Below are 19,318 nucleotides of genomic sequence, written 5' to 3' on the forward strand. Positions count from 1 at the left end.
TGCAAATCAAACACTTCATTAAATATCTCAATTCAAATTATAATTTAACTAAGAATACGTAAACGACTTAATTATTAAATAAATAACACATCATAGAGTTTATTTAATTATCGGGTCCTATTTAAAATCAAGTTGAATTAGATTGTTAAAGTATTTTATTTAATCGGTAATTTTATTCCTTCCTTATTAATAAGATGTAAATTTTTTTCTAAGTTATTATTCGGACTTCATCAAATTCGAATCAAGTTATTCAGATTTGTAAAATTTAAAATAAATATGTATTGATAGTTGGTAAAAATTTTTGGTTGGTTAATAGAAGAAATTAGGAAAAGAACATTTTCTATTTCTTAATTTGATTTCAACTATTTTTTTAATTTCAAAAAATATTTTTGATAAGCTTTAAAATTATGTTTGATTCTAAAAAGTTGCATAATTGATGGAGATGATATTAAATATGAAGAGACTAATATACCCTTTAAAACTATTTTCTATTATAATGTTTGAGAAACTTTTTTATCTTAAATTTTTTTTAATAATAATTCTGAAAATTTATTATTTTTAGAAAACTAATTTTTTTTTAAAAATATATTATAAAAATATATCATTTAAAAAAAATAAATTTGACATATTTTTAGTTATTTTTTATATACACAATTTTAAAAATATATGTTTTCCAAGATGTTTGATTTTTAAATAATAATAATTTATTTTAATTTTTTTGGAAAATGGTGTATTTTTTTTCAAATCACTAAATTATATTAAATTTTATTGAGTTTTGTAAAATGAATAAAATTTAAATCAATGCATTTTTTTCATAGTCAATAAATGTCATTTTTTAAAAGATAAAGACTTCATATCCTTCTTTTCATTTTTCATACTAGCTCATGAGTTTAAATAATGAACTTATATGAACCAAAATTTAATTTTTTGGTCCAACTAGATCCAAAACACAATTATTCATTTTAAAAATGTGATTACCTTTAAATTGAGATTTGATTCTAAAAAAAATCTTTAAAATATTTTAAAATTGAGAAATTCTCCATAATTTTAAGAAAATATTTTATAAATATAAATAGAAATATTTTTTTTGAAAAGGTGTGGCCAAGAGCTTTTATGAAATCTAACATAGCATATTCATTTATTAAAAACTCAATTATTAAGACTTTTAAAATATTTTTTTAAAGTGACTTTCGACTAAAATAAATATCAAAGATTTTATTGTAAAACTTCAATAAAGGTTTCGTGGGATTCACTAAAGGGGAGTATTAAATTAATAATGTGGAAAATGAGTGTAAGTGCGACTTTAGGGAGTAGATATATTCAAATAAAATTGTGTACTATTTTATTATATTTAGAGGTCAATGACTATCGTGGGTTTTTACATTTACTAGATTGTTCGGTGATTTTTTCATGTTTATTTATGGGATTGATTTTCGTTGTTTCCAAAGAATTAATATATAATAAGTAATAAAATATTAATTTGGGGTATAATTCGAAAACTACATATTCACCAACCTTTTAGGTAGTTCCATTATATTAGATAATTTTTTTTCCAAGTGGCAGTCAACCATTGGCCGAGAGAGCCGGATTACAAGCCAAAATCCACTATCATGCCCATCTAAAGAGCCTATTTTGGCGGCCTACAGAATTTATGTTCCCAGAATACCCTCATACGTCTCCTATTATACAAAGCCATGGAAGGCACCGTGAGAAAGAACGAGGGCAGTCCCGGTAAAATGTCCATAGAAAATAACGGTCTCATTGGGTTCTCAACCACCATCCGATCTTCAATTCAAAAACTAATATTTTCTTAGCCCACAAACGAAGGCAGAACTCTGACTTTAAACAAAGCAGACTCTTCAAAGAGAAGAGAAAGTTGATTCAAATTTTGCTTGCTATCTTCGTTGATTCCTCTGAAATCTTGGATTTTTGGATCATCTGTTCAATTCCTATTCTTCTCCACTGGGAATCATCCAAACAGGTAATTTACACTGTTCTTTTCTGAACATTTTATATTTCTTGATTGATTTTTTCTCTTTTTGAGTTTTTTCTGGTCCATTACTGAAAAAGGACCATCTGTTTTCTTCTTTGTGGATCAATTATGAGATAGAACCTTTGGAAAGCTACTGATCTTTCTTCTTTTTGAAGATTTGGTGCAAGAATCTAGATTCTATGTTACTGGTATATCTTTCGTCTTTGTAGTATACTTGTATGGTGTTTTTCAAGCTTTTTCTGTTTGATTCTAGGGAAAAATGGAACATAACCTGGTGTCTTACCAGTCTAGTACTGTTGGGAGTCATAGACCCCGTGGGCTTAGGCTTAAGAAAGGACTACAGTTGGCAATGGCATTGGCAGTTTGCATTTGGTTACTATACCATATTAAAGAAACATCCAACCATGATATGCATAGGCCGAACCAGTTGGTCAAAGAACATGGAACCATGCTTCTGGGACGAAAATGGAAGGTGGGGTTGGTGGATGGAGGGGACCCAGAATCTGAAAATGGAAAAGGGTTGAGAGAGGTGGAAGGGAAAGAGGATGGAGGGCTTGAAGATGGGTCTGATGAGAGTGAAATCGGGGGTGGAGTTCATGGATTTCGTGACGAGAATGGGGTTCCACCGGATGGGTTCGAGCTTGTGAACTCGACTCCTTATGAGCGTAGACAGTATGATCAGGCACAAGCTTCAGATTATTCTAGTAGAGATGTTTCTCAATGACAAGGAAGAGAAGGTTGAAGATTGACAAAAACTTCACAAGATGAAAGGTGTTTGATTATTTGATTTGTAAAATGCATAATAACCCAAAATTTAGTGGAGTTCTGACAATTATATGTGTAGATGGTGTTTGGTTTTCGATTTGATAGAAAAAATTAAAATATTTAATTTTTTTTATTTAATTAAAAATATTATATTAATGTTAATTAATATACTGATTTTATTAATAGTTGTTAATAGAAAAAGTCAAATATTGAACCAAAAAAACAAATTCCATCTAAATCTTCTAAAAAAAATATCCTCAAATTAGTATATTACAACTTTGTGGCATAACGTCGATGTACTAGAAAATGACCAATTAGAGGAATATTTCACAATCACAAACTTGCTTTTCCTGCCTTTCTATGGATTTGGAAGTGATTTTGAAAAAGACGTGTTTCTTACATAAATGATTTTCAATATGGAGAATCGAAAATCATGTCTAATTATATAATATATTACCAAAAATATTATTAAAATACTTTTTTTTTATATAGTTTATATATCCAAATAGCAGAAAAAAATAAAAATATTTTAACTATAATTACTCCTAATTAACTATAATCACTCCTAATTCTTCGGACTCCTTTACGAAGTTTAAGGTGATATTTGTTTTTTTATTTATTTATTAAATAGAGCTCAATAGTTTTAAATGTTAAATTGTTTATTTTTTAATATTTTATTTTTATTAAATATTAAAAAGTAAAGAAAAACTAATATATTATTTTTTTTAAATTGAAAAAAATCAAATATTTTGATTTTTTCTATTTAATTAAAAATTTATAATAAATCATGAAAAAGTAGAAAAACAAATAACGTAAAGTGTGAAAGTAAATTGTTTTGGTAAAAAGCTAAAAAAAATTAATTTCTAGAAAAAACATCTTTAAACTTTCTTAATTTTTTTTCTTAGATATTTATTGAGAACCAAATAATCAAATATAGTGAAATGCATGTGAAAAATGGCAAAAACAAAATTGCAGAAGAATTCAGAAATTATTTCTGCGGCCAATGACTTTTTGTTAACCAATCTGACTTTTAAAGTCAAGTCATTCTATGGCATTGAAGTGGAGCCCTTTTCGTTCTAGATGGTCTCTAAACTGGAATGGTTCAAGCCTCAATTTAAGGCCTTGGTCTGGGCTGGGCTTGAGGGCCTTTTCTAACTCTCCTTATGATGGGTCCAAGGGTTCAACTTGGGTTCGTCAGACCCAATCCGAATCTCTGATGGGCTAGTACAAATATTTTTAATATTCAAATTAGGTTTAAATTATTATTATTTTTTCCTATCAAAATTGAATTTGGGTCGGGTTTGATCCAAGATTCAAATACATTAAGCTTAACCGAATCCCATTCCAATATTTTTATAATATTGACAATTTAAATATTCAATGTAATAATATTGGTTAAATTGACTTTTTAATTTTCTAAAAAAAAAATACCATAGTTATATCATGTCCTATTCCATTTTTCTAGAAATATCCATATATTTATTTTTATTTTTTTAATTATTTTGAAATCTTATCCTATTTACTATTTAAGCTTTGTATAAGTATGCAGAAAAAAGTTTTAAAATAACATTATGGGTGAGTTCAATCCAACCCAATCTAATTTTAACTCAATACAATTTGATCAACTTTTCCGACTAGTTTAAGTTTAACAAAAATTAATAGAGTTAAGGGATCTATACTTTCAACCATTGGATTGAATGATAATTCAATTTTAGGTCTTCACTATTGTGTTCATATTTAATAATATTGGAGAGTAGCCGATCAAGGTATCTCTATAATTATTTTTCGAATGTGATCAAATTACATTTTTAGTTGATTAAGATAGGTAACGAGACCAAGTTACTTTATGGTTATAAGCAGTTACTTCTTAATGTAATTACTTTTCAACATGATTCAAACTGTCCTTCCATGTATATCATAAATCAACTGCCCCCCAAAATTATGCTTGATAATGTCTTAAACCAATATTGGGAAGTCAAAACCAACCAAACCTAGGCCATAAAATTATAAACGTCGAGGGTTTTTAATTTTATTCATCTTTTATACGATGCACGTGCACTCACGTCTATAGTCTTTCTTTATATGTAATTGTGAAATCAATGTTAAGTTAATCTCGATTTTGATGATAACAAAACAAAGTTTAAAGCTAATAATTATATTTCAAGTGTAATTAGGTAAGACGATTTTTAAAGTGGCAATCACAAAGACAAAACAAGTCAAGGAGAAATCATAAAGAAGAAGATCACCTCAAAGAAAAGTGTTTTTCAATACTCAAGTTTTATAAGATCTCTTTGTAAGGTTGTTGGTGCACTATGATTTTCATGCATTACATTCTTTATTTATACACCAAAATCATTTAAGGGTTATTTTGTTTTAAATATTTTAAAATTGGATGATTTCATGTTTTCAACTAAAACCTTGTGTCTAACGGTCACCTGCCAAGCATTAAATGCTAACGGCTAGTCAACCGATCGACCCCTAGCTCAATCGATCGAACCCCCAACGGCTAGTTTGACTTTTTTCCTCTATAAGAATGCTTTGAATCTTCATTGTTTATGAGCTCAACTTTCTCAAACATTTCTTGAATATATTTGAGTCTTGGAAAAGTGTTTTGAGTGCACCATTGTTCTAAAACTTGCATATCATTAGTGCACATTTCAATCCTAGTTTTCTTGTATCATTTGAGCTTAAAGTTTTTATATTAGGATTTTGTGAGATCATTTATTTATAAATCTTTGAGAGGAAGTTTCTCAAGTGTGGGGTATCATTTGAGATGTTGTTCAAGAGTGGGATATCTCTTGAGGATTGTAAAGGGTGCTTAGAGTCAAAAGTCCAAGAGGGTGGATTGGAACCATAATCCAATTGTATTGCTTGAAGGCTTGGTTTTGAAGCCTTGAATTAGTAGAACCTCAAGCTTGGGAGTGAAGTTAAAGGAGAGTGGATGTAGATCGGGTTACGCCGAACCACTATAAAATCTTGTGTTTGCATTCTCTCTTCCCTACTCTTTTACTTTATATGCAATTGTCTTTATATTGTTTTATTATATATTTGCATATATTTGTTTCTTACATTCACATAGTTTAAATTTGCAAAAAAAGACCATCACCCTATTTATCCCCCCTTTTAGGATGATTACCATACGTTGGATTAACCTAATTTTTCTAACAATAATCTAGAAGGGTAACACTTAGAATTTGTTAAATAAATGATTTGAGTCTTATTGGTCACAAATTGATTATTTTTAATCAAGTTAAGTTCTTTGATAATATAGAAAAGATTCAAAACCAACCAACACACAAGATAATGGATTTTTTACGTAGAAAACTTCCACATAGACGTTATTTTTAAGACTTACCCTTTTGTAACTATATTGTATTTCACATTTGCAATAAAACACTTCGTGTGCTCCTAATAGATCTCACCTCAGCATCTGAGGGATACAAATTTCCTTCATAACCCAATAGAAGTACGACAACCTTTTTGGAAAGTTTTGGGAACGGGAAAACAAACTAAGTTTTTTCCAACGTGTTTGCGTCAAACCAAAAACCTTTTTAGACAAAGTATATATAAGCCTAGGGACCTAGTAGATCGATTCTTAAAAATTCCTCAAAAGAAATCCTTTAAAAAAAAAGGTAGAAAGATAGATCTCTGAAATTCTAGGGAATTCTGTCACAAGTGTTTGAGTGCTATTACTAGCACTGTAGCACTCAGGGCAATTCTTTCAAACAATTAGAAAACACTTTACATAGTTTTAAACACCTCAATCCATACCAAGCTATACTAACCATTAATTTGTCTTTCTCAAACCTTTATATACTTATCCATGCCGTCATGATTGAACAATCAACAACTTCAAGTATTAAGCGGAAATAAGACACATTTTAGAAAAATCTTAAGGTAGAGTCAATGGAATAAAATTGTCAATCTTAAACTACATATATATATATATGCTTAATTGTAAAAAAAAAATCATCAAATATCTTTTGTACTTTGAGTTAAAAGAGAGATGAGTGAAATTAATAAATAAGAATAATAGATAAAGTATTTGATGAAATTTCAAACTATTTAATGATAACCAAATTATTTAGCTTAAATCTCAAGGAAGATGAGTGAAATTAACCTTATATATATACATAAAAAGATTTCCATAGATCAATCAAGAAGAAGTTATATAAGGAGGTTAAAAGGTTTTCATAAAAACATAGAAAACTTGTGGAAGGTCTAGATTACAAGTTAGTAGTTTTAGGCTTGTACAATTAAATAAGGACTCCCAATATGTCTTAAAAATGATTTTTAAAAACTAAGTCTCATTGAACAAAAAAGAATGAACTTTTTAAAAGGGTTTTTTTTTTTTCTTTTGTCTTTTAATTTTTTTTATAAAAAGGGAGATTAATTCTTTGAAAGATAAAACTTCTTGTTTTGTTTTGTTTTGTTTTTTTGTTTTTTTTTGTTTATGTTTCTTTTATAGTTAATTAGTGATTAACCAAAGCTTTAGATTGGTTAACCAAAGTGGTAGACCGATTCAACTTGGCGTGCAATGTCTACATGTTGAACAATTGCTATGTCAATTGGCTAAATGGTTGAGCAATTAGTTGATCATCTGCGCAATCAATTAATTAGTTGAATCTCAATGGTCACTTATAAATGTTAGTAGTCAAAAAGTAGTCTATCAAACAATTGACTGGTTAAGTGAAAAATGTGACAACTAGTTTTCCACACAATGCTATAAGTATGTTTACCAAAACTCATTCATGATGGACCAATAACTTGCAAATTATTATTACTTTGAGGTCAAACTTTTTTTGAGCATTGATATGCATCAAACCCAAATCTAAGTGATTTTTTATTGCAATGAAATCTAAGTCCTTTTATTTGTATATCCACCCTTCAAGAAGAGTTTCTTCTTCCTATCTTTTCTTGTAATCTTGAGCAAATCGTACCAGAATCTTGTTTAGAAAACTTTAAAAAAAATAATGAAAATTTCTCGAGCCTTGAAGGAAACTGGGGAATAAGGACGTAAGCTATATTAATAGTTTCTAAACCATGATAAAATCCTTTTTTGCATTTTCTTTTTCATATCTCTTTAATTTTTATTTTATTATTTCATTGTTATTTCTTATTATTACATTTTTTTCATTAAGTCTTTATATAAATTTGGGATTTGGACCAACAAAATTTTCTTCATTGTTTATATATGTAGACACACATAGATCAATGCAAGAACTATACATGCATGTAAAAATCATAGATATTTTCAACATGGGAAGGTAGGTTTGACAACTTCTTAATTGGCTTAGCCTTGACTTAGTAATTTGGGCTGTGCACATGCAGCCTGCTTGAGCATTAATGCCAAATAATAATAATAATAATAATAATAATAATAATGAATTAAGTACTTGGATACAAAGGCTTTGGAATTACAGCCCTAGGTTAAACCTGTGGCAGGTAGGGGTTTTCAAAAAGCTATATGATTCACATTCTCACATATTCATCAATTAAAGCCACCTTTTCTTCTTCAATATTTCAAGATGCCTGTGAATCATCAATGCCATGTCTCTTTATTTCTTTATTTGCAGCAGAACGTAACCTAAAGAAACTTTCTTATGTCACCCTTTCCCTCATACTTGCATGCGTGATTTTTCTTCTCGTGAAATGTAGGTTTGTGGCTGTAGAGAAAGTTGCCCATTATTTGATGAATATTCCCTTTCTTTCATTTTCTCACCTACACGGGCTACATAGATCAAGGGAGAGCTGAACCTATACAGGAATCAGCAGTATATGGTAGCAGTAGGCCTACACGTGAAATCCAGACTCATCTTATTTTAGGATACAAACCTAATAAAACAAATAATAATGTCAAAATAAGGAAAACTTTTTCCTAGAAACCAAACAACCCTCTTCCTCTGCATGCATCACGGGGTTCTCCATTTCTCTTATTTCATTAGAAGTTTTTTTTTGGATTTGCATTATTTTTATCATATTTAGGAATCCAACATAGATTTGAATCTACACTAAATATCTAAAAATAATTAAAATTTTATGTACTTTTTAATCAAATGTAATACTTTTGATCATCTTAGGTATTATCTTTTATTAACGGATTTATGAAATTTGAATTATTTTTAAAGGATTTTATTTTGTAGTCTTATTTTTAAATTCATAAAATTTTTTTTTGGACTTTTTCTATTAAAAAAATAAAACCAGGGTTATTTATATATTACATATATGATGATTTCTACCCATCTACTTGGCGGGAAAATTTTGCATGAAAAGCTTTTAGGCATCGAGATCTTCATTGAAAGAGTCATTTTCCATGTCAAAATCAGTCCACATTTATTTCAAACTAAAAGGAAAACAACTTTTCTTTCAGACCTCTCCTGAAAAATCTAGCAAGTTCATGGCTGTTGAAGTTTCAGATGATAATTGACTTGCAAGCTTCCATTGTCCACAAAACCCACAGATAGGTTTCTAGAGGAAGGTGAGTGAACCAGTATAAATTAAGTAGAATCCTTACCTTCTCCTCACCATGAGATAATCATCAAGTTCCTCTACCATTTCATCGCTTAGCTATAAAAATTTCCAACTTCCTTCCAATTTCCTCGTTAGGGTTTCCCTTATTCTTGTCCATGGCGCCCCCACATGGAGAAGCCATTGTTAGCTCCTACGCTAGGGCTAACACCTTCTGCAAGCCACCGAAAATTTCAACCGATAACCTCCAACGAACCATTTCTGACATTTCCTTCGAGCTTAGCAAGGAGGCCATCGGAGACTTGACACTTCCTCCAATATCTGAGGTTGAAGACGCGAAATGTGAGTGCTGTGGCATGAGCGAAGAGTGCACCCCAGAATACATTAAGCGGGTCCGGGACAAGTTCTTGGGGAAGTGGATATGTGGGCTGTGTACAGAAGCTGTGAAGGAAGAGATAGAGAAGAACGGAGGAAAAAAAGAAGAAGCATTAAGCACGCATATGAATGCTTGTTCTAGGTTTAACAAGCTTGGCAGGGCTTATCCAGTTTTATTCCAAGCTGAGGCCATGAGGGAGATATTGAAGAAGAGCACAAGGTTGGATGGGAGAGGAGCTAGGGGTAAATCTATTAGCCCTAGGATTGATAAAACCGGGCAAAAAGTCGGCGGCATTGCAAGGAGTTCAAGCTGCATTCCGGCTATTACAAGAGAGATGAACGATCTGACAAAGAGTAATTGATTTTCCCAAGTGTTCGGACATGTTTAATTTTATGTTTGTCTACATTTCTCTATTCATCTTCTCTAATTATTAGGTTTTCCTTTTGGAAATTAGTCCATTTCCGAACACCCCTTAAGCTTGCATATGTTTCCTCCAATGGATAGGATCAGTCTTTGATTTACCCTCCCATGATTTTTTGGGTTAACCTCTTATCATTTCTAGGGTTTCCTTTCAATCTTTCAGTTGGGCTTTTTCTTATTTCCCTTTTTTTTAGTACAAAAACCACCAACTTTTCCCCCTAAATTAGGGCTATGTTATTGAAACTAGGTCATTAGGGTTTTTCGGGTTGGTCCATGCTTTCTCTTACCCATTACTGCAAATGCATGGCAGAGTTGATTAATATGCATGTGCAGTATGATCTCTCTCTCTCTCTCTCTATCTATCTATCTATCTATCTCTATCTCTATCTATTGAATGTAATAAGGCATAGTTGTTAGATGTTGTGAAGAGTTGTCATGGCTATGATCTTCACTCCACTCTAACCTGAGGGTCTTTATTTGTAATATGTGACACCATTTATTTCAAGTATTGAAGTCATGTATGTGGACATGTATAAGGTTTCAATAAATTAATTGTTATATTGTTTTATACTTGTGTGTATTCAAGAACCTCTAATTACTCCATAAACAAAAAGGTCAAAAAAAAAAAAAAAAGGGGAACACCCTCTTGATTTGCTATCGAACAAGAAAGTAAAAAAGAAAGACATTAAAAAATGGATTCATGAGTTTATCATAGAGATATTTAAAGTAACTAAATAAACAAAATTAAGTATTTTGTTCCAAGATTTTGGGTAATGCATTTAAAAAACATCACATAATTATTTTCTAAAAATTATTCTTACAATCCATTTTTTGAGAACTTTTTTTAAAAACTCTCCCAAATAGACTTGATATGATTTGAATTATTTCATGTTTAAGAAGTAGCATATTTTTCATGGTACATAAGTACAAAATATGGAAGAAATTCGTGTATACACCACTCTACCATCCAATCACTTTGATCTAACTTCATTACAGCCTTTTTGAGAACACGCACATTTACACATTCATAGAGAGGAATTTAAAGAGGGAGATTTAAAAAGAACATTAGCTTACCCACATTATTGCGGGAGTCTTGTCAATATGTGTTTTGTATTCTTATTCAGAGTATCAATTAAATACAAGTTGAGGTTGTTGCCCTATAATTCGGTGTGTGCTTATGTGAGTTCTTTTGATGTAATCTCATATGGGTTTCGAAAGGTTGGCCTAGATGGGTGTCTAGCACACGGACGAGCATCTTTTTGGTTAAGAAATGGTGGAAATCTTAATTTCTTCAAATTCAATTTTCATTTGATCCAAGGAAAAGCCATCTTCTTCTCTTCTCTATTTTACGTGTTCCTCGACTAATCCCATGAGGCTTAACGATCTGATAAATCTCCAGTGGTCTTGAGGAAACTCGAACTAGTGACCATTGAGAGCAAACCAAAGGCCAGACCAACTGAGCTACCCCTCAGAGTTTCAACTATTTTCAACTTTATTCAAAAGTAAATTAGATGGAGCGTGCCTAGAAAATTCTTACACTCATTTTACCTTATTTAATTTTAAATTTTATTAAAAATAATATAATTTATAAATAAATAAATATTTATAATTTATTTTTATAAAAAATAATATTTTATATATGTTAAAAAAATTTAATTAAAATAATTTTTATTTAATATTATATACAATTGGGGTTGGACAAAGTCATAGCAGATTCTTTCTTAATTTTAAAATCTTTTTCAAACCCACCCCAAGCCTAAAGGTCTCAAACTCACATCATTGTTATCCCTAACAAAAATCATTTTGTATGTAATCCTCTCTTTCTCAGGGCCCGGAAATACAAATACATGACATTAAAATTAATCCCCTCTTTGCCTTTGTTACATTACCAGTTGGGAACCCACATTTGGCCTAGTCACTAGTCAGTCCAAATCCAACCTCCCACATCGATTCAGAGCCGCGATGTTCGTCTAATCTCGGAGGTTGATATAAGAGCTCGTGAATTATCACGGGGCCATGACAAGTGGAACATTCTATTTCCATCACAATCCTGAGTCCAAGTTTGAACAACTTTTCACAACCTATTACTGCACCGCATTCTATGCTTTGCTTGACACTATTGCCACGACAAACCCTTGGCAAACGGAATTTAGATATTTTCTTTCCAGGAGAATGAATATTTGGCTGTGTTGATAACTTAATTACCGCCTCCCTCATCGGCAGAGCTAGAAATAGGATTAAGAGGGGGGGGGGGGGGGGGGGGGGGAGATTATTTTTAGGGGGCGGCAATTATGAGTCAAAAAGCAATATTTGGTTTAATGGTCGGTTTGTCAATGGACCTCCCCCTCCTATTATTATGTCTCGGTTAAGTATTATAGATTTACGGTGTTTTCTTTGATTTCTTTTCTTATTTGTTAATTAAGCTCTGTTGTTGTGTTGGTCTATGTATGTATCAACCATACAGGTCTTCCAACCCGAGGCAAATATGCTCATATCATATGTAAAAACCATAGCCCGTGCATTGCATCCACGGGTTGCACCATGACCAATGACAAGTCGCTATTACACCTTGCTCATATTCAAAACCCTTAATATTGTACCCTTGATATGGTATAGTTGGTACATCATCGCTATCTTTGAGTGAGTCACATCTTCTCTCAACATCATTATGAGTCATTTTCAAAATCTTACTAGGAAGCATTATAAGTGTTTCAGGATACATGATAGTTTTGAAAATAAAAACAAAAAAATTCAAAAAATCCTTTTTCCACTTCAAAAACCTAAGACCTCCTTACTAACCATAAAAAATTCAACACTTCAATTTTAGCATAGTTGAACCACCCCCACATGCTATCTCGTATGGTACCATATCATTTGAGTCGAAGTATTGACAATAAGCCTGGAGCTTAAAATGCCCTAAAGATGTGCTACATGTATAGGAAAAATTCAAGGCACTAATTCACTAACCATCCCGCTAGCAATTTTAACTATTAAAAATGTAAAATTTAAGTCCTTAGGCAAAAATAAAAATAGATAAGAATAGGGCGCTTACTCCTGTCATCACCTCTCTGCATAACTGGATGAGAGAGAGAGAGGTTTTGTCCTTTTCTCCATCCTTCACCATACGTGCCACTTTTGGCTAACCCCTGAGCTTTGAAGAGGCTTATCCGTCTCCAACATGCCACTGGCACCTGCATTATGGTTGATGAAGCTTCCATCAGAAGTTGGGACTTGGGAACCCATTTCGCCTTGTCACTAGTCAGCCCAAATCCAACCAGACTCATCCATTCAGAACACCGTGTTCGTCTGCTCTCAGTAGGTTGATATCAGAGCTCGTGAATCATCACGGGGGCCATGACAAGTGGAATATTCTATTTCCATTGCAATTCTGACTTCCAAGTTTGAGCAACTTGTTCACCACCTATATCTGCACTGCATTCCACCCCTTTGCTCGACTCCATTGCCCCTATAAACCCTCCCTAAACCTCTCTACTCTCTTTCAGAATTTAGATATTTTCTTTTCGGGAGATTAATGGATATTTGGCTGTGTTAGTAACCTTCCACCTCCCCCTCTCCCTATTTATGTATCTCTGTTCACTGCTATTGATAGGATCATAGCTTCCATCAAACATGGTGAGTTGCATGCACTATAGATTATATATGGTGCTGTCTTTTACTTTCTTTTCTTGCTTGTTAACTGTTTTTCATGCAATCCATCGTTTAACAGAGCGAGAAGTGCATTCGAAGGGCCATATCCGATGTTTCTGCTGAGTCACAGAGGATGACAATCGAGGAAGGCGACACCAGAAGTGAAGCTACTCAGGTTGAACAGTCCCGGTGCGAGTGCTGTGGATTCATGGAGGAGTGTACAGCTAGTTACATCCAGCAAGTCAGCGATTCTCATTCTGGGAAATGGGTTTGCGGTATCTGTTCAGAAGCGGTGAAAGAAAGGATTAAGCGAGTTCCGAGAACAGCCATGGAAGAAGCACTGAGCTCTCACAAGGATTTGTGTGAAAGATTTAACACTACTACTAGGCTGAATCCCAAGCTGTCTTTGACTATGACAATGAGGGAGTTGGCCAGAAGAAGTGCTCACCAAAGGAATGACCACAGCTCCATGAAACCCAGAATTGGTCGAACCAGCAGCTGTGCTCCCAGGATTGAATAGACCGGTTGAATGGGATTATGTGTAGTAAGTGTGAAATATAAATTGCTTTTGTTCATTCTAAGGTAATAAATTGAAGAAAAAACCCTTGTCTATAATATAAATTGAGCAAACACCATCGGCCACTACCAGGTCTTTGTATTTATAAAGTTATTATGGTGATGGAATTGCTTCAAAAATTCAAAGGCTAAGGCAAAGCCCAAACTGACCACCTACAGGAGTATTGGGTTTTTTTTTCTTTCAAACCCAATTCTAGGGTTTGGGTTATCCACTTCTGGGGACAGACCTAGTCTGAACTGAAAGAATGAGCATTCAGGAAAGCAGGTGGGTTTCCTGAATTAGGGCTATGGTATTGAAACTAGGTCATTAGGGTTTTTTGGGTTGGTCCATGCTTTCTCTTACCCATTACTGCAAATGCATGGCAGAGTTGATTAATATGCATGTGCAGTATGATCTCTCTCTCTCTCTCTCTCTCTCTCTCTATTTATCTATCTATCTCTAGCCATTGCATGTAATGGGGCATAGTTGTTAGATGTTGTGAAGAGTTGTCATGGCTATGATCTTCACCTCCACTCTAACCTGAGGGTCTTTATTTGTAATCTGTGATACCATTTATTTCAAGTATTGCAGTCATGTATGTGGACATGTATAAGGTTTCAATAAATTAATTGTTCTATTGTTTTATACTTGTGTGTATTCAAGAACCTCTAATTACTCCATAAACAAAAAGGCCAAAAAAACCCCAATTTGCAATCGAAAAGAAAGGAAAAAAAAAAAGACATTAAAAAATGGATTCATGAGTTTATCATAGAGATATTTAAAGTAATTAAATAAACAAAATTATGTATTTTGTTGCAAGATTTTGGGTAATGCATTTAAAAAACATCACATAATTATTTTCTAAAAATTAAGTATTTGAATTATTTCATGTTTAAGAAGTAGCATATTTTTCATGGTACATATGTACAAAAATATGGAAGAAATACGTGTATACACCACTCTACCACCCAATCAATTTGATCTAACTTCATCATAGCCTTTTTGAGAACATGTACATTTACAGGTTCATACAGAAGAATTTAAAGAGGGAGATTTAAAAAGAACATGAGCTTGCTGACACTATTATGGGAGTCTTGTCAATTTGTGTCTTGTATTCTTATTCATACAAGTTGAGGTTGGTGCCCTATAATTCGGTGTGTGCTTATGTGAGTTCTTTTGATGTAATCTCATATGGGTTTCGAAAGGTTGGCCTAGACGGGTGTCTAGCACACGCACCCACATCTTTCTGGTTAAGAAATGGTGGGAAACCTTTCTTCAGATTCAATTTTCATTTGATCCAAGAAAAAACAATCTTCTTCTATTATCAATTTTACGTGGGGTGGGGCCAATGGTTTTTCAACTTCTTTGTTGGACTCACTGTCAATAATATGGGTTGGGCCTGCGTTCTTAATGAATTGTATCATATTGTTACTAGGAGGACAAAAGTTTACGAGTTTCAAGCTGGAGCCATGAAAAGAAGAATTTTCTTTCCTCTGTGACAAAAAGCTGGGCCGCAGTGTAACAAAGCAAAAGCCACATGAGTCAGGCCCAGACCAAAGAGCTGCTTCGGCCCATTTTTCATAGAGTTTTTTTTTTATTAATTTCATGTCGATTAGTACAAATTATGTTAAAAGATAACGAAATTCCAACCCAACAGGTAGGGATAAAGGGGTGGTTTCGGGATGATGGATCACCCCCTCCCAACGCTGTTTTATTTATTTATATTTATTTTCAGCTTTATCCAAAAATAAATTAGATGGAGCGTGCCTAACATAGAAAATTCTAATATCCATTTTGCCTTATTTAATTTTTTAATTTTAAATTTTATTAAAAATAAAAATATTTTATAAATAAATAAATATTTATAATTTATTTTCCCAATTCCAATTTACAACACAATTTTTACTAATGCAGTATTTTACATTTCTGAACTACCCTCCCTTATTCCTACTCCCTCTTTCCTCTCTCCTCTCCTCTCTCCCTTCTCTTCTCCCTAACCCCACGTCCCAATTGTACCCTTTTTTATTTTTTATTTTCCAATCCTCAACCCACATTTTAACATTTTTTTTCTTTTATTTTTATCTTCCTTTTCATCTCTACCCACCCCAGGTAAACTTAGTTTTTTTTTTTCTTTTCATTTCTTTTATTTTTTCACACTTAATTGTTTTTCATATTCTTCTTATATTTTAAAACAAAATATTTTCTTAAAATAATAAATTATAAAATGATTTTTTCACCAAAATATATTATGTAAAATGATTTTATTATATTCAATATTTTAATGTGAAATTCATAACTCAATTTTTTTAAATAAAAATTATTATTAAAATTTAGGTTTAATATGTTGAGAGGAGGTTAGAGAGAGTTCTTTATTAAAAGGGGCATATATGAAAAAAAAAATGATAAAAAAGTGTTACGTTTAGTAAAAGAGATGTTATGAATAACAACCCCTTTTGTTTTTATGAAAAATAAAATCAAGATAATTGAAAAATATAAGTACCTAGATGCAAACTAAATATGGACAAATAAAACAAATATAAATAGAAAGAGACGAAATACAAATACATGACATTAAAATTGATCCCCTCTTTGCCCATGTTATATTACCAGTTGGGAACCCACATTTGGGCTAGTCACTAGTCAGTCCAAATCCAACCTCCCACATCGATTCAGAGCGGCGATGTTCGTCTGCTCTCGCAGGTTGATATAAGAGCTCGTGAATTATAACGAGGCCATGACAAGTGGAACATTCTATTTCCATCACAATCCTGAGTCCAAGTTTGAACAACTTTTCACCACCTATGACTGCACTGCATTCTATGCTTTTGCTTGACACTATTGCCACGACAAACCCTTGGCAAACGGAATTTAGATATTTTCTTTCCGGGAGAATGAATATTTGGCTGTGTTGATAACTTAATTACCGCCTCCCTCACCGGCAGAGCTAGAAATAGGATTAAGAGGGGGGAGAGATTATTTTTAGGGGGGCCAATTATGAGTCAAAAAGCAATATTTGGTTTAATGGTCGGCTTGTCAATGGACCTCCGCCTCCTATTATTATGTCTCGGTTAAGTATTAGAGATTTATGGTGTTGTCTTTGATTTCTTTTCTTATTTGTTAATTAAGCTCCGTTGTTGTGTTGGTCCATGTATGTATCAACTATATAGATCTTCCAACCCGAGGTAACTATGCTCATATCATATGTAAAAACCGTAGCCCGTGCATTGCATCCACGGATTGCACCATGACCAATAACAAGTCGCTATTACACCTAGCTCATATTCGAAACCCTTAATATTGTACCCTTGATATGGTATAGTTGGTATACCATCGCTATCTTTGAGTGAGCCACATCTTTTCTCAACATTATTACGAGTCATTTCCAAAATTTTACGAGGAAGCATCATAAATGCTCGAGGATACATGATAATTCTAAAAATACAAAAATAACCACTAAAAATCCCCTAGCAATTTTAACCACTAAAAATGTATGATAAAATTTAAGTCCTTAGGCAAAAATAAAAATAGATAAGAATAGGGCACTTACTCCTGTCATCCCTCTCTGCATAACCGGATAAGAGAGAGAGAGAGAGGGAGAGAGAGAGATTTTGTCCTTTTCTCCATCCTCCACCATACGTGCCACTTTTGGCTAACCAGATTTTGTCCTTTTCTCCATCCTTCACCATACGTGCCACTTTTGGCTAACCCCTGAGCTTTGAAGGGGCTTATCCATCTCCAACATGCCACTGGCTCTTGCATTATGGTTGATGAAGCTTCCGTCAGAAGTTGGGACTTGGGAACCCATTTCGCCTTGTCACTAGTCAGCCCAAATCCAACCAGACTCATCCATTCAGAACACCGTGTTCGTCTGCTCTCAGTAGGTTGATATCAGAGCTCGTGAATCATCACGGGGGCCATGACAAGTGGAATATTCCATTTCCATTGCAATTCTGACTTCCAAGTTTGAGCAACTTGTTCACCACCTATATCTGCACTGCATTCCACCCCTTTGCTCGACTCCATTGCCCCTATAAACCCTCCCTAAACCTCTCTACTCTCTTTCAGAATTTAGATATTTTCTTTTCGGGAGATTAATGGATATTTGGCTGTGTTAGTAACCTTCCACCTCCCCCTCTCCCTATTTATGTATCTGTTCACTGCTATTGATAGGATCATAGCTTCCATCAAACATGGTGAGTTGCATGCACTATAGATTATATATGGTGCTGTCTTTTACTTTCTTTTCTTGCTTGTTAACTGTTTTTCATGCAATCCATTGTTTAACAGAGCGAGAAGTGCATTCGAAGGGCCATATCCGATGTTTCTGCTGAGTCACAGAGGATGACAATCGAGGAAGGCGACACCAGAAGTGAAGCTACTCAGGTTGAACAGTCCCGGTGCGAGTGCTGTGGATTCATGGAGGAGTGTACAGCTAGTTACATCCAGCTAGTCAGCTATTCTCATTCTGGGAAATGGGTTTGCGGTATCTGTTCAGAAGCGGTGAAAGAAAGGATTAAGCGAGTTCCGAGAACAGCCATGGAAGAAGCACTGAGCTCTCACAAGGATTTGTGTGAAAGATTTAACACTACTAGGCTGAATCCCAAGCTGTCTTTGACTATGACAATGAGGGAGTTGGCCAGGAGAAGTGCTCACCAAAGGAATGACCACAGCTCCATGAAACCCAGAATTGGTCGAACCAGCAGCTGTGCTCCCAGGATTGAATAGACCGGTTGAATGGGATTGTGTAGTAAGTGTGAAATATAAATTGCTTTTGTTCATTCTAAGGTAATAAATTGAAGAAAAAACCCTTGTCTATAATATAAATTGAGCAAACACCATCCGCCACTACCAGGTATTTGTATTTATAAAGTGATTATGGTGATGGAATTGCTTCAAAAATTCAAAGGCTAAGGCAAAGCCCAAACCGACCACCTACAGGAGTATTGGGTTTTTTTTTTTTTCTTACAAACCCAATTCTGGGGTTTGGGTTATCCACTTTTGGGGACAGACCTACTCTGAAGTGAAAGAATGAGCATTCAGGAAAGCAGGTGGGTATCAGCTGAGCATTGAGTGTTAGAAGTTTTTAGCATTG

The 19,318-nt window shown here is 33.3% G+C and overlaps 4 protein-coding genes across 4 annotated transcripts; all 4 read left to right on the forward strand.

Moving 5' to 3' along the window:
- Positions 1-1,799: 1,799 nt before the first annotated feature.
- LOC104880234 (uncharacterized) lies at positions 1,800-2,836 on the forward strand. The gene is made up of 2 exons (XM_010656326.3): positions 1,800-1,981; positions 2,247-2,836. Exon 2 carries the CDS (start codon positions 2,253-2,255, stop codon positions 2,715-2,717), a length of 465 nt encoding a protein of 154 aa, XP_010654628.1. The 5' UTR covers positions 1,800-1,981; positions 2,247-2,252; the 3' UTR covers positions 2,718-2,836.
- A 6,409-nt stretch (positions 2,837-9,245) lies between these two features.
- Positions 9,246-10,590, forward strand: LOC100254824 (uncharacterized). The gene has a single exon (XM_010656327.3). It carries the CDS (start codon positions 9,385-9,387, stop codon positions 9,961-9,963), a length of 579 nt encoding a protein of 192 aa, XP_010654629.1. The 5' UTR covers positions 9,246-9,384; the 3' UTR covers positions 9,964-10,590.
- A 2,649-nt stretch (positions 10,591-13,239) lies between these two features.
- Positions 13,240-14,312, forward strand: LOC100242973 (uncharacterized). Its single transcript, XM_002283953.4, has 2 exons — positions 13,240-13,655; positions 13,750-14,312. Exons 1-2 carry the CDS (start codon positions 13,653-13,655, stop codon positions 14,188-14,190), a joined length of 444 nt encoding a protein of 147 aa, XP_002283989.1. The 5' UTR covers positions 13,240-13,652; the 3' UTR covers positions 14,191-14,312.
- Positions 14,313-17,995: 3,683 nt separating this feature from the next.
- LOC104880235 (uncharacterized) lies at positions 17,996-18,976 on the forward strand. The gene is made up of 2 exons (XM_010656329.3): positions 17,996-18,419; positions 18,514-18,976. The coding sequence occupies exons 1-2, from the start codon at positions 18,417-18,419 to the stop codon at positions 18,949-18,951; spliced, it is 441 nt and encodes a 146-aa protein (XP_010654631.1). The 5' UTR covers positions 17,996-18,416; the 3' UTR covers positions 18,952-18,976.
- Positions 18,977-19,318: the final 342 nt, after the last annotated feature.

Source organism: Vitis vinifera, chromosome 9 (assembly GCF_030704535.1).
Source record: "Vitis vinifera cultivar Pinot Noir 40024 chromosome 9, ASM3070453v1".
Lineage (NCBI taxonomy): Eukaryota > Viridiplantae > Streptophyta > Magnoliopsida > Vitales > Vitaceae > Vitis > Vitis vinifera.

Bases quoted from the DNA above. Each gene is read 5' to 3' on its own strand.
- LOC100254824 (XM_010656327.3), top strand. From the start codon at position 9,385: ATGGCGCCCCCACATGGAGAAGCCATTGTTAGCTCCTACGCTAGGGCT.
- LOC104880234 (XM_010656326.3), top strand. From the start codon at position 2,253: ATGGAACATAACCTGGTGTCTTACCAGTCTAGTACTGTTGGGAGTCAT.